Raw genomic sequence first — 13,790 nt, forward strand, 5'->3', positions numbered from 1 at the left:
TATTTGTGTGTGTGTGTGTGTGTGTGTGTGTGTGTAAATACGAGGGTATCAGTTTGTGAAGTGTTCATGCCCTACAGCTCTATTTGTGAAGAACTAATTACCCCTTTCCAGGACTGCTTTCAGTTAAACATGTTCAGCGGGATGAAGAAATTCGCTGCCGTCTCCTGATAGTTCTGTTGCTGCGCATCATGAAACTGAAACATCCTGCTTTCAATCACAGATTTCCTGTTTCTCTCCATCAAATGAAGAAGTGGGCAGAGCCTCAAGTTCTAAAGGTAATTTCACTGCAAATTCTCTTTTGAAAGTTTACTTGATGGCCATGTTTCTGTTACTGATCACAAGTATACATCTGAGTCTTCTGGATGATTGAGTTTGCAGTGGTGGTGAAAAATGATCATCGTGTGCATGAATGGATGCAATAAAGAGTTTTTAAAAATATAAATGTACACTAATTTGTTTTACAGCTACAAGGATTAGCTGAACGACAGAAAATGAATCAGCAACTATTATGATGATTCAGTCTGAATTCTCCGGTTGCAGTTTCATCAATGTCTCTTCTTTCTCCCTAACAGCTGGATTCCATGTGACGTGACTGCATCCCGTTACGGCTGCACCGCATCCACTGCAGCTGATTGCAGCCGTTCTACACAATGCTTGTGATACCACCAGCAGCGCCACGGTGCGCCCCAGAAGCAACTTTCTGCTCCGCTCTGCCTCAAATACACACCGAGTCTAATTTTTGATGGATGCTGCATCAGTCTGCACAGAGCAGATCGAGCAGGCAGGAGGTCAGACGCCTAAAAAAAGCTGAAGGAATCCGGTCAATTCTCAAAGTAAAAGATCTCGTGCAGACTCATAATAATAAAAACAGCCAAAAACTATTTAACTACTTAAGTAAAAAGTCAACTCAACAAAATCTGAGAAAGTAAACATAATCAGGTGGGCAAAATGCCTCTGAAACACTGCTGGTGGGACGTGCAGCTCCAAAACAATAGATCAGATGTGGGACAAAACAAGACATCAACAAGGACTCTGAGGAATGTGATGACTTGGCATTTTTTGACATTTTATGAACCGTGCTTAAAACGTCCTTGTCAATGTAATTAAGGAAATGTTTTCTGACGAAAATAATTGCAAGTATATTATAATAAATAGGAAATGAGTTTCAGACTCTAGGACCTTAGTGAGTCCAACACTGACAATGAAGTTTACAGTATAAAAAGTCTGTGTACTACTTCTAATGAAGAAACAAAGCACTAAACTGGATGTTAGGCAATGAACTTTTATAATTCCTCACTTCTGGAGTTCTTCTGGAGAAATTAGGAGCCAAAACTAACAAACAACAACATACAAATACCTTCACTTTACATCACAAAAGCATGACAGAAATCATATAACTAAAGGACAAAGAAAATGAAATATGAATGCTTAAAGTGGCTGATTCATACAGAATTAAAACAATCAACAATCTCAGCAATTAACAATTAGTCATCAATGGTTGTTCATATCAATATTAATCCTGTGCTTGTGGGCTTATGATTGATTCAGATGATAACTGTCAGTTCAGGTTCACTGAGAATCCTCTCAGTTCAGTATTGTGTAGTTACACAGGTTATATACATGAATCTTCATCCTTCAGAATGTAAATGCATTTTACCAACAGAGCACCTGAAGTGATCTGAGACAGAGAGGGGGGAGACTGACGTTGACTTGGTTACAGCTGAGCTGTTGCCATGGCACTACACTTTCTTTAAAAACCCTCAGTTCAGTCCGAAACCGCATCACCACTGAGTGACAGAGACATATATATATATATATATATATACATATATATATGTATATATGTGTAGAGAGAGAGAGATATGCAGTGAAAGAGGAGAGAAGGAAGGAGGACAGAAGGAAGGAGGAGTGTGTTACAGACAACAGGAGGAAAAAGAAGGTCGAGTCAGCTCCACAGAGAGCCAGAGAGAGAACACAGAAACACAAGAAAAAAATCAATATGGTCACAATATACGGCGAACATACAGTATATGTCACGTCAGAACCTCCTGTCTCCAAAATGTCACCTTTTCAGCAGCTTAGAAAAACAGCCGAAGCCGAGTTGAAGGTGTTTCAGCAGCGCAGAGGAACGGACACAGTCACAGTCCTTCACATGACATTAAAATGTTAAAATAAGCAATCGCATTTTGATTTTTGAGCAAAAACATAATTTGTCTTTGTTGACTTTCACTAAACAACCCTTTTCACGCAAGATCACCAAATTTAAACCCCACGTTTCTTTTACAGTTTGACATAAACAAAGTGTTTTTCACTAAAAGAATCTCCAGAATCATCTACAGATGTGACTCAAACTTAACATACAGTGACAACGGTCACATTTTATTTGAAGGGGTGTCCACAAGACCCTCATTACACTGCCATAACCATGTCATCTCCTTTACGGATGTTTATGACTGTCATTATTCCGTCATTTATATATTTTTTAATGTAAAGTTGACATTGATCGAGCTGTCCTTGTTATTTCAAGCTGACAAAAATGTCTTTGTTATGACATCCTGTCATTAAACAAAACAACATAACCTGTCAGAGTCTTTGTCATGACCACCTGACATTATCACATTTAAAGCATTATGATACGTCTGTGTTTATGTTAACTTACATTACACAAGCCGGGTCGGTACTGAACACAGCTTCCAAGATTGGCCAGTTTGACGTGAGGGAATACAGCACTGAGGTGGTTTTCTTTCCGGGTTTGGCTCCTGGCACCCCGCGGGGCTGAGCACCTAATAAGGTGGCTAGCTACATGGCTAAGTGAACAGACTAGCTAATGCCAGCTAGGGAACGGCCATTCGCTAACTCTGTAAGCTAAATCACATTGGCACTCTCCTCTGTTATCAAACTGGCCTTACAACATTCAATGACACCTTTATGACAGGTCCAGGTGGTACAACTTCTCATGACAATGTTAACTATACACGTCCAAAATGTACCACTTTACTTCACGTCAAGGAAAATATTCATAATGGTATCATAACAGCCAGTGTCAACCACAGTTTAATACTAAAATATAAAACTGAACAGTTTCTTTATGTTAATTAATGTCAATTTGTCATAACAAAGACATCACTGGCTTGATTAATATCAAGTTGTCATAACAAAGACCAGCAAACAATGTCAACTTTTCATTATAAATTACAGAACTGACCTAAAGACACAAACATTCATAGACTCCTTCATGTTCATAATAGGTGTCATGACATGGTTGTGACTGTGTTGCACACGCCTTCAAATAAAGTGCATGTTCTCATTAACTTTCCACATTTGCTCTTTTGATGGATTCAGTTACTTTCCTCTTCTTGCGTTGCAGTGGTCTAAAAATAACATGTTTACTCCAGTACTGTGTGTAAGTTCAGTTTGAGTGATTCCAGTTTATGCTACTTTATGCTTCTAATCTGCTACATTTCAGTGGGAAATATTGCACAATTTACTCCATGACATGTATTTGATAAATTAAGTTAGTAGTTACAGATTTAAATTATTAATACTCAATATTATCAACAAATAAGACTGACATTAATAGGTTCTCATGCAGTTTCTTTACTGCTAGATGCAGAGAAAATTAAGACCGAATCAAAGAAAAACAATAAGAGGGAAAGAAAAAAAGAAAAACAATTAATTCATGCAAAAACTAAAACTAAAAATACAGTCCTAATTTCTGAGATGCCAGAAGAAGTCAAAGTATAGAAGGATCATACACTGTATTAGTTTTCTACTTCTGACCCCTTTTATTCCCTGTATGTGTGTCTGTGTGAGTGTGTGTGTGCGCACAAGCAACAATTCATACACGCTTTGCTCTTTATAATAACACAGCGGCTCACATCTCTGGCTCGTCCAATCACGGTCCACTTTCTTCTCACATTCCTGCGAGACGTGCGACAGAGAAGCGGACAGTCTATTACTCCGTGTCTTTCTCATTCTATCTCTGTCTCTCGCTGTAATGAAGAGGTCAAAGGTGAGCTGTGCTTGAACCCTGTGGTCGCACCACTTACAATATCCCTGGGAAGGCGCCAATTAGCTGCAGTCCTACTGCTAACGTGACCCCCCCTCCACCACCGCCACCACCACCCTCAAGTTTCTGTGCGTGTGTTTGTGAGCTTGAGGAGGATGTTGACACGAGGCCCTTTCACACAGGTGGAAATGTTGCTGTTTTTCCAACTCGCTGTTCTTTATAAAACGTATGAATGTGGAATAGAGTGGTGTTGTTACTCTGCTGTTAAACCAGCAGCGAAGGTTTTAGAGCCGACGGTGTTGTGTTACATGTCACGCCTCTTTTGCTTCGTAAAATTCGTGAATTCTCCCAATACCACCTTACTGTTTTGCAGCGTTTGGTGCAGCAGGTGCTGTGGACACTTCACTGTTTCCCACGTCATTTTCAACATGGCTGCCCAAAATATTCTTCACCTGATCTCTCTGTAACAGTTTCTCGTTTGCAGCCCTGGTTGAACCGTTGGTTTTCAGTTACCTCTGCTCACCATCTCACCATCACATTTTAGCTCGTAACTACCAGTAACTGTCGCTTTATTGCGACACAGTTTTAAAGTAATCCTCCCAACCTTGGCTAATTAAAACCACACACTGCAGCAGCATCGTGCCGGCGTTGTTTGATTCAGGGCAAAAAGAAAAACTGGTGTAATTACGGACCTCTGCTTTGCAGCAATATTGTGGCATCTCCGTTTAAAAAGGGCTACTGTTTACTTGAAACTTTATAGTAAAAGTGAGTTCCTGCACAACAGTCAGCGTCGTAACATGGACTTAATTAATGAGGTTACAATTTCTGTAGCAACCTGGTTTCTTAAACAGCACATAATGGGAAAACACTCTTTTATTTGAGATTAAGAGAAGCCTGAACAACAAACTGTATATAGACCTGCTGCAGAAAAATCTGATTTCTCTGGAATATATACGTGTAACCAGGTTTCTGCACAGTTTGTATGTGCGAGCTTGTGCCTGACAAGGACTTCAGGCAGAGAAAGCGATACTAAAACAGCAGCATGGAAAGATAAAAAATTTAATCTTAGTGTGACTAATGTCTTGATTGCACCGGGTGGTGCATTAAAAATATATATACTGTGTTATTCTTTTAACAGCCGTATACCACGAACCCTGTATGGAAGTGATATAAGTGCTGTCATTGTTGTATAACTTGGCTCAGGTTAAACCCTTCTTGAACAAACACATACGGAGAATAAATGGCCATAGAACATAAATTCACCGTCCTGGGGCAAAAGCGGCGTACAGGACGCTGCTGGGACGTAGCGGCGTCCCATTTGGGGATTAATAAGTCATGTTATATCAGATAGGCATGAGGATTTTGCCTTGGCTTTTGTGCTTCTCTCATAGGTAGAATGGTAAAATGCTCTATTCTCTATTCTCTTGTTTTTGTAATTGGGAGTCTGAACAGGGTGTTTTATTTTGAAAAGAGCAGAGAGCTTCTGGCGAATCACAAGAGGGGGGTGTCACGGTTCTTCAAATCCACAATTCGATTTGACTTTCAATTTTAATGTAACTATATTTTTGGATTAGATTTTTTTTCTTAGCACTGACATCTGTGTCATTGTTAAACTATGAAGTGTTGTTTTTTTGGACACATGGCGGACGCTGCGAGCAGGCAGGGGTGCAGAATTTTCAATTTAATATTGAAATTAATAACCCCCCCATTAATCATAAACATTGTCTACAAAGGCCGCGACCAACATCGGCTCACTGGAATCAGCCTGTAAAACTAAAACGGAAACAAACACGTCCACAGCTGATCTGGAGACAGCTGATCCATCCTCTACACTCTCCCTGCAAAGTGTGTCATAGACCTGCATTGTGCCACTTATTTTGATCACTAATACACTTCAAGTCATCCGCTCTTTGTCTGGGAAATATGTCTGAAATCAGCGTGTCTGTGAGAGAGAGAGAGAGTAGAAATATGTTTCTGCACTTCAGTGTGCACGCCTCCTCTGTGAGTGTAAAAAAAAATAAATAAATAAAACGAACCAAACATTTCAGAGGGTGAGGTGGGGGATGGTGAATTTGTTGTGTGATTAATTTTTTTTCTCTTCACTGTGGATTGCTGGTCAAAGACAATTACTTCGAACAGCAGTTGCATGGAGTCTTATATCAATATGAACTATAAACGTCAGCTCAGAATTAGAGAGCTAAGACTTCGTTCCAAACCTGCCATTTTCAACATTTAACAATTTCAGTAATTTGCAGCAGAAATCAATTTTGGCAGAGGAACTGATTTCTGAACCCACGGACAGAAAGAAAACAGAAAAACAATAGATGCCATTAATCGCAAACACGCCCCGGCTGTTCAGCTGATTTTATTTCCACTTCCATCTTTTATTTATGAGTTAATCTGGTGTGAAATTCAACAAACAACGTACAAGAGTCACTGTGACAGGGTTCGGACTGAACAGCCTGACGAGGACTGCAGCAAGGGAAACAAATTCTTAAAACTGGGTGCCACAGGGAATCCTGGGAAATGTAGGAAACCACTACTGACTGATGTAGAAGATGAGAAGGGCTCTTTGAAGGAAAATAATTCCATAAAAACAGCTTTTTTTCCCCCTTAAAGGTGCAATCCAGATTGCAAGTTGGAGCCTTAGACTGTATACTTAATAGGTTAAAATCCTATCTACTATACAATCTATGGCTGAAGTGAGTGAATTCCCGCTGCCCTCTCCTCCCCAGACTCAAGGAAGCTCAGGCAGGCTGCAGAAACACTGCAGAAGTGCACTGAGTCTGAGTTCAGTCAGTCCCTGCCAAACTCCATTAACATTTTGCTCAATTTAACCGTTATGCAGGTCTACTCCTTCTAAAAGATTATTAATGACTTCGTACGACTCATAAACAGACACTTATTATTTCAGCAAACATTTGGCATTAATTTGAACTCTGTTTAAGCTAAAATAGGCAAAAAAGTCTGGAAATTTGCTAATGTCTGATGACATATTATGGCTATTTTGTGATTTATTACAGCAAATATATTACAGATTTCTCCTTTAAGCTGCGAGCGTTTCAATACCACAAAGCTTTAATGTTGTTACAACTTTATGAAATCTAGTGTTATTAGTGTGAGTGTGTGATCATGAACTTGACGTGCGCAGGTTTCACTCTCTGCAGCTCCATAAATAAACAAGTGCCTGCTTTACTAGGAGAGAGTGAGTGTGTGTGTGTGTGGTGGTGTAATGCATGAGTGAAAATTACGTAGACAAGCCAGAAATATTCTAAAAATGCCTTAAGTCGGTGGGGGAGGGGTCACATGACTGCAGGACACCGTGGTGACCTCGTTTCTCCGCGATTGGAAGAGGAGGAGAGAGAGAGAGAGAGAGATGTGTGTTAAGGTGCGACTGGTCTTTGCTCGTTTTATTCTCATGACGTCCATGTTTGATTTGTGTCACTCAGAGCAGGAAACCCCCTCTGAGAGACAGTGAATCAGATTCAGTGACAGTTTTGGTGACTTCTGTCATATTTTATGGAATATTATGAGTCCATACTGTGGCTCTGGGGCTCTGTGCTGCCTAAATAACATACAGACATGCTGTTATTTCCTGTAGTGTGCATTGAAAAATGACTTACAGATAAATAAATAAATGTCACAATACATCACTGCAAACCCGCAGGACAGCTCTGGTAGCATCCACAGATGGTTTTTTTTTATAGCACAAAGTCTTAGTGATACTGACAAACACTTTTTTTTTTTTTTTTTTTTAACTCACACTGGCATCATGGCTGCTTTGATGGCCAAGTCTGTCTGAGGTCTGTCCAACATTTGAATCAGAGTAAAGAATAAAAAAAAAAAAGAAGATAAGGATCAAACAGCAATCTCTCCAGGGGTGAAAAATAAATCTAATCTGAAGGTCCCAACTGAGGTTAGCTCTAAAAGAGAGTGAATCCTTTGGACCTCCATGTTAAAATACCCAACTTTACAGCAGAAGTAAACGTATTTACACCCTGGTACAAAAAACTGCTTTAACTTAGTTAGAATTTGGAGAAGGGCCGCTTTGATTGACACGCTACAGCGTCAGATAGCCGCTGGGTAGCCACTTCAGCTCCACTCACGCCGCACCTCATTTTTGCCAAGATGGTGACGGCCAGAGCGACCACACTGAGAGCTTCACAATGGCTCTTCAAAATAACCCCTCAGTTACATCACCAAGGCCCCGTCCGCTTTTTATTATTACACAGTCTAAAGTAAGGATCTAAGGATCTGTGTGTAATAGACACATGTACATTGATTCCACATTGGCCTCTGGATCGTACATTAATGTCACCGCCATAATGGACCGGCTGCAAATAAATACAACCAATTTCAATGTGTCGTACTATATTCAAGGATTCATGATCTCTGTGGAGGACGTCATTGAAATCAACAGAGAAATGTTTGAGTGCTTTTCAAACAGAAAACTGCAGCGCCTCCATGAACATGTATTTCTTTACAGGCCAGTCCTGAACTGTCCAATGAAGTCTCGCAGCAACAAGCGAACCTTTTGGGTGCAGCGTCCACCTATAAAATCTATGTGATGAACAGGAAACTCGTCTCTTCTTTTTTTTTTCCCCCATCCAGCAAATTGTGTGTTTTGGTCTATAATGAGCATTACAGCCTAACACGGCCATTAACATGGTTATGAACTTGTTTTCTTGTCCGTTTCAAGCAGCTTAAGATTTTTCTCATTCGACCCTCATTATCTCATCAGTCTCTGGTCCTGTTGTGATTCTCTGAACTGCTTCAGTTTTCACTGCAAAAAAAGGTCAAGTAAATAACTGAAAATAAGTCTAATGACCTCTACAGGGAAAAAAAAGAGTAATGTGTGTGTGTGAATAATTTTATTCACACATGGAGCAGTTTTTTTTTTTCCTCTGTAAAAGATTGTATCTGCGGTGTTGATCTGTAACATCAGCTGCTGTCTTTGTTGAAAAAGACAATACCAGACCAGACAGACTGGTTATTCTGGGGACCAGTTTCTGTTGGTCTGAACTAAAGCTTCTCAGCTGCTCCCAACCGGTCCCATGGTCTGGGACATTTGAAGTGTCATCAGACAGTTTCAATCATACAATATTTCTGAGTTCATGTTGTTCACCTTCAGTGTCATCACCATACAGACCTACTGTAGGTGCTGCCATTTCTGCCACTTATTTTGATTTTCTGATGGGGTCTTTTTCATCCTTACTTAGGATTCATAACTTTCTCTGAATTCTTCAATTTTAACAGACAAGTAACAGACAAGTTCTTTAGATAAAATAGGATTTTTGTCTCCAAATGCAATTGGGAATCAGGTTTCTGTAACACCAAAAAATCCTAATTGTCTTCCTGAACTGAGATGAGATAGTTTGTTTGGGCTGGGCGATATATATATTTAATCAAATACTATAAATAAATAATATGTATCAATGTTGAAACAATATTGCAGGGATGATGTTTTGTGTAATGAGATTTTTAGTACAAGTACAAGTACTGTTACATTACTAAAATATTACTCAATTACAAGAAAAAGTACTGGGGCTAGAGAAGTAGAAGTAGAAAGTATTCTTCTAAAAAAGAGTATTGGTTACTTTTTGACCGCTGATGTGTAATGCATTATCAGTAGCAGAATTCAATCGAAAGAGGCTTCTGTTAGTCTAAATTATGAGTCAACTCTCCACGGTTACAAATCTTGTGCATTCTCTGTAACCGATGAAAAACAATCAATCATCAGTAATTTTTAGACATAAAATATATTTTTTTTAATTTTTTTTTTTATCGTCATTGGCCTGTTTGCGATCAGATCAACAAAAATGTAGATGAAAAGTAAATTTTTACTCAGTACTTAATTATTACTTTAAAAGTAACTAAGTAGATTTCATGGTGTAATGCATACTGAAGTACAAGTAAAAGTACAGACTCGAAAATCTATTCACATCAGTACAAGGACCAAGTAATACAAGTAATTTGAGTAGTGGGTAAAGTTAAATAACAATAATATAATAATAAGAAAAGTTAGAACAGTCTGTTAAATTTAGAAAATTACATAATTAACACAATCACAATATCGATATAATATCAATATGTTTCCCAGCCCTAGTTTCTGTAAAGTGGCTCCCTGCTTTTTCTGGTTGGTGACATCCGTCAGGTTTTTCCAGCCTGAGTTTGGCATCAGTTGTTTTTATTTTATTTACTTCTCGGGGATACGTTGAGGAGTGGCCCTCATTTTCAATGACGTTGAGATTACATTAGGCAGAAATACAATAAAAGCAAAACATCCAATTGAACATGGCTGTTGTGTAAATGAATCATATTGTTACGTATTCTAAACAGTTTATTCTGAAGGCATGAGAGTCAATCAATAAATAAATAGGGAGATGTTGTTGTGCTGTTTCTCACACTGAATGAACAGTATGAGAGATGAAGGGCTGAACTTATACTAGAATAAAATAAACCACACATGCAGAATTACCCATTCTTTTTTAACAAGGTATGAACTAAATGTAAAAGGCAATCCACAGAAAAACAAAAGCAAAATGATTTCAGTCCTTGTAAACAACAGTATTTGCAGAAAAAAAAAACCTTTCATATTATTTTTCTTGATTTGTTTGTTTTCTTTCATTCATGTTCACAGTTTCTAATCATTACAGTTTCATTACCTGTAAATGATTCTGTAATTCTGTTTTGACAAGCAAAAACGTATAATTGTCATTTACATTCTGTCTCAGGTTGTTTTCTACTTGTGTAAAGTCGTTTTTGTGGTTTGTGTGCTTGAGCATGTTTACCTTGGAAAAGGGTGATATCTTTGACTAGTCCTGGCCCAAACAAGCCTTCCAAGATGCTTTCAAAGCCTGAGAAGAGGAGAAGAGATGTGATATTAATGCACGCTGACATGTTTACCATCAAAACAACAAATGACAGCAGCTAAAATAGTTTGTCAAACTGTGAACAGAAAGGCTTGTCACACGGGCTACAATAACTCCACCGCTGTTTTGAAAATGCAGCATTTACACGAGGAAATAATTTTATAAGAACCATTGTTTTTTGTTTTGATGGCTGAGGAACATGAATGACAAAGTGGTTTTCCCGTAGGACTTATTTTGCTGATGCACAGCCGTTGCTGTTCTCGCCCGGCAGCAACAACAACAACAAAAAAAAACTAAAACAGTAGAACAAAACAGTTTGTGATCTTAAAAGATGTGATGATTTTACATGTTTTTAAAGATTTTATGAAAACTGACTATAATAATAAAGATAAAATACATTATTGTGTGTAAACAGACATTCAGACAGTGTCATAGAAGGTGTTTTAAGGCACACACATATATAGACAATGATGTGAAAATACAAAACACAGGAATACACACACATAAACAATAGAGAAGGCTTTGCAAAAGCTTTTTGGCTGCACAAAACACACACACACAGACACAGAAACACACAGAAATATCTACAAAGACGAGGCAGGGTGAGCGCCTATTATGCATACACACACAATAGACGCGCACGCGTCCGCCTATACAGATCGGGTGTGGAAGCATTTATTAGTCATATGCACAAAAGACACAGACACACAAACCTCGCCTTTCTTCCCAGCTCTTAAAGCAAATTAGCGCTTTACCTCTAATACACCAAGCTAATGTCACTCACTTTTTATTAACTGTAAATACCCTCTTTCTGCTGTTGCTTGGCAACCGCATACAGAGAAACATAAATACATATTGCAATTTTCAACCTGACCCCCTCCCCTCGCTCCCCATCTCCCGCCCCCCACCTCACCCTCCATTAAATGGAAATGGAGGCAGACAGAGAGAAACGGAGACAAAGACACGTGTAGGGTTGTGTGTGTGTGTGTGTGTGTGTGTGTGTGTGTGTGTGTGTGTGTGTGTGTGTGTGTGTGTGTGTGACAGAGAGAGTGTGTGTGTGCATTTTTTAAGCATGGAATGAAAAGGTTAACGGAGCACATACACTGATACACATACACTCACACATGCAGAGTTCAAGTGTAGCCACTTGTTAGGCCACATACTTTACACTGCAGGAATAAACTAGCTTGATAAACCCGAGCCTGCATGGAAATGTATTTCTCTGTTAGAAAATCATTACGGCCGACCTTCTGACAGCAGCAACACCACTTCAGCTCCGTTACAAGTAGGGCTGCACAATTAATCAAAACGTTATCGAAATCACAATGTGGCCATGTGCAATAACCAAATCACAGAAGCTGCAATGTTTTGAAGGAAAAAAGTGTTAAAAAAGCATAATTAAGTGCTGCAGAGATGCCCTGGCCTACAAATCTCGTTCTCCGGATGTAAAATAACATGTTTGTTTTGTACAGACCCCAGCGAATGTCACAACCCTGCCCCTAACCCACAAAGTGTGAATCATACTGCAGCTTCTAAATCTGTTAAAATAATCGGAATATGATTTTTTTTTTTCAAAACAATATCGCGCAGCCCAAGTTACAACCAACTAATATGAAGGAAATCAAAAAGGACTGCTATCAGTTATAAATTCTGTTTTATTTTTTTATGCAGCTGTCATCAGGATTTGAGTTGTGAGAAATACACTGTACAGCCTGTAAGAGGGACACGTTCTTTATTGCGTCGGCTCTGGTGCTGGATTTGAAACAAAACAGTGACTGACAGTCAACTCGGTGCATTTTCCAGAACCAGTGTCTGAGTTCAGTTCCTGGGACATTATCTGGGGGCGTGGCTTGCAGCAATGAACATTTCTGATTGGTCAAGCACTCGCGGCATTTAATTTCAGTTGCCATTTTTAAAAATCTGTAGCTGCCAGTTTGTCTTTTGTTAATTGTGCTTCATCATGATATGGAGTTACAGAAGAAAGAATGTGATACAGATGGATGCAAAACCAGTCATTGCTTTTATACTTTAGGGGACTAATTCGCCAAATCTCTGCATTTGTCTGCAGTGGAATCACAGACAACAATGAGCTAAAAGAACTGTTAAGTTACTTGAAAAATAGTTCCTAACTGGTCCTGGTACTCCTGCATCGGTTACCATGGTAACAACATATGTCTACATCCACATCCTGTCTTACACACCGATATAAGACAAGTTATACTAAAGTTATTTAATATTTTGTGACATATCCAGTGCAGTCAGAGACTCCCTAAAGTGTCAGAAACCCAGACATCAACAAACACTAGAAGTTGCAACCACTTGTTTTGAGGATTTCGTCCTTCATTATGCTTTTCAGCACTGAAACACGTGATGAGTTGGATTTAGATCACATGACGTGATCACTGTCCTGCTGCAACGTCCTAAGATGGTGGGACTGTGCAGAAAAATTACTGCAAAGTCCCCTAAACAAAAAATTAAATTAATGCAAATTAAAGCTGAAACTAAACATTTTCACTACATGGTTCATTGAATTACACTGCGTTCATCTGGAAGATGCATTTCTGTACACTTGAACTCTTTTCCCACACATGCACACATTCTCACACACACACACACACACACACACACACACACACACACACACACACACACACACACACACACGACGGGAAAATCTGGACACGGCTGGAACAACACATTCGCATCCTGTGGACGTTAATTAAACTTCTAGGGAGGACGTCAGAACAAGCATGGAGGACTTATATATAGACTGTAGCATCAAGATGGAGCTCATGTAGAGGTTAAACACGAGCTGCAGCAGTTCAAATAATCTTGTGGTCACATCTCAGTCAGCATAATATTGACTTTAACACTGAGGATGAAGAGAGGAGAAACACGGAAAAACACCT

General features: G+C 39.1%; 1 protein-coding gene and 1 long non-coding RNA gene across 2 annotated transcripts in view; one reads left to right on the forward strand and one right to left on the reverse strand.

Moving 5' to 3' along the window:
* The window catches only part of LOC146329463 (uncharacterized), a 59,898-nt gene extending 59,623 nt beyond the window's left edge, over positions 1 to 275 (forward strand). Inside the window, exon 3 of the long non-coding RNA XR_014769819.1 lies at positions 221 to 275. This is a non-coding gene — a long non-coding RNA (uncharacterized LOC146329463). The remainder of the gene's footprint in view (positions 1 to 220) is intronic.
* The window catches only part of lcor (ligand dependent nuclear receptor corepressor), a 107,885-nt gene that overhangs the window by 32,701 nt on the left and 61,394 nt on the right, over positions 1 to 13,790 (reverse strand). The window contains exon 2 of the mRNA XM_084714731.1: positions 10,801 to 10,866. Coding sequence (XP_084570857.1) covers positions 10,801 to 10,866 — 66 coding nt within the window. The remainder of the gene's footprint in view (positions 1 to 10,800; positions 10,867 to 13,790) is intronic.

This window comes from Lutjanus erythropterus, chromosome 3, assembly GCF_056507025.1.
Source record: "Lutjanus erythropterus isolate fLutEry1 chromosome 3, fLutEry1.hap2, whole genome shotgun sequence".
Lineage (NCBI taxonomy): Eukaryota > Metazoa > Chordata > Actinopteri > Lutjaniformes > Lutjanidae > Lutjanus > Lutjanus erythropterus.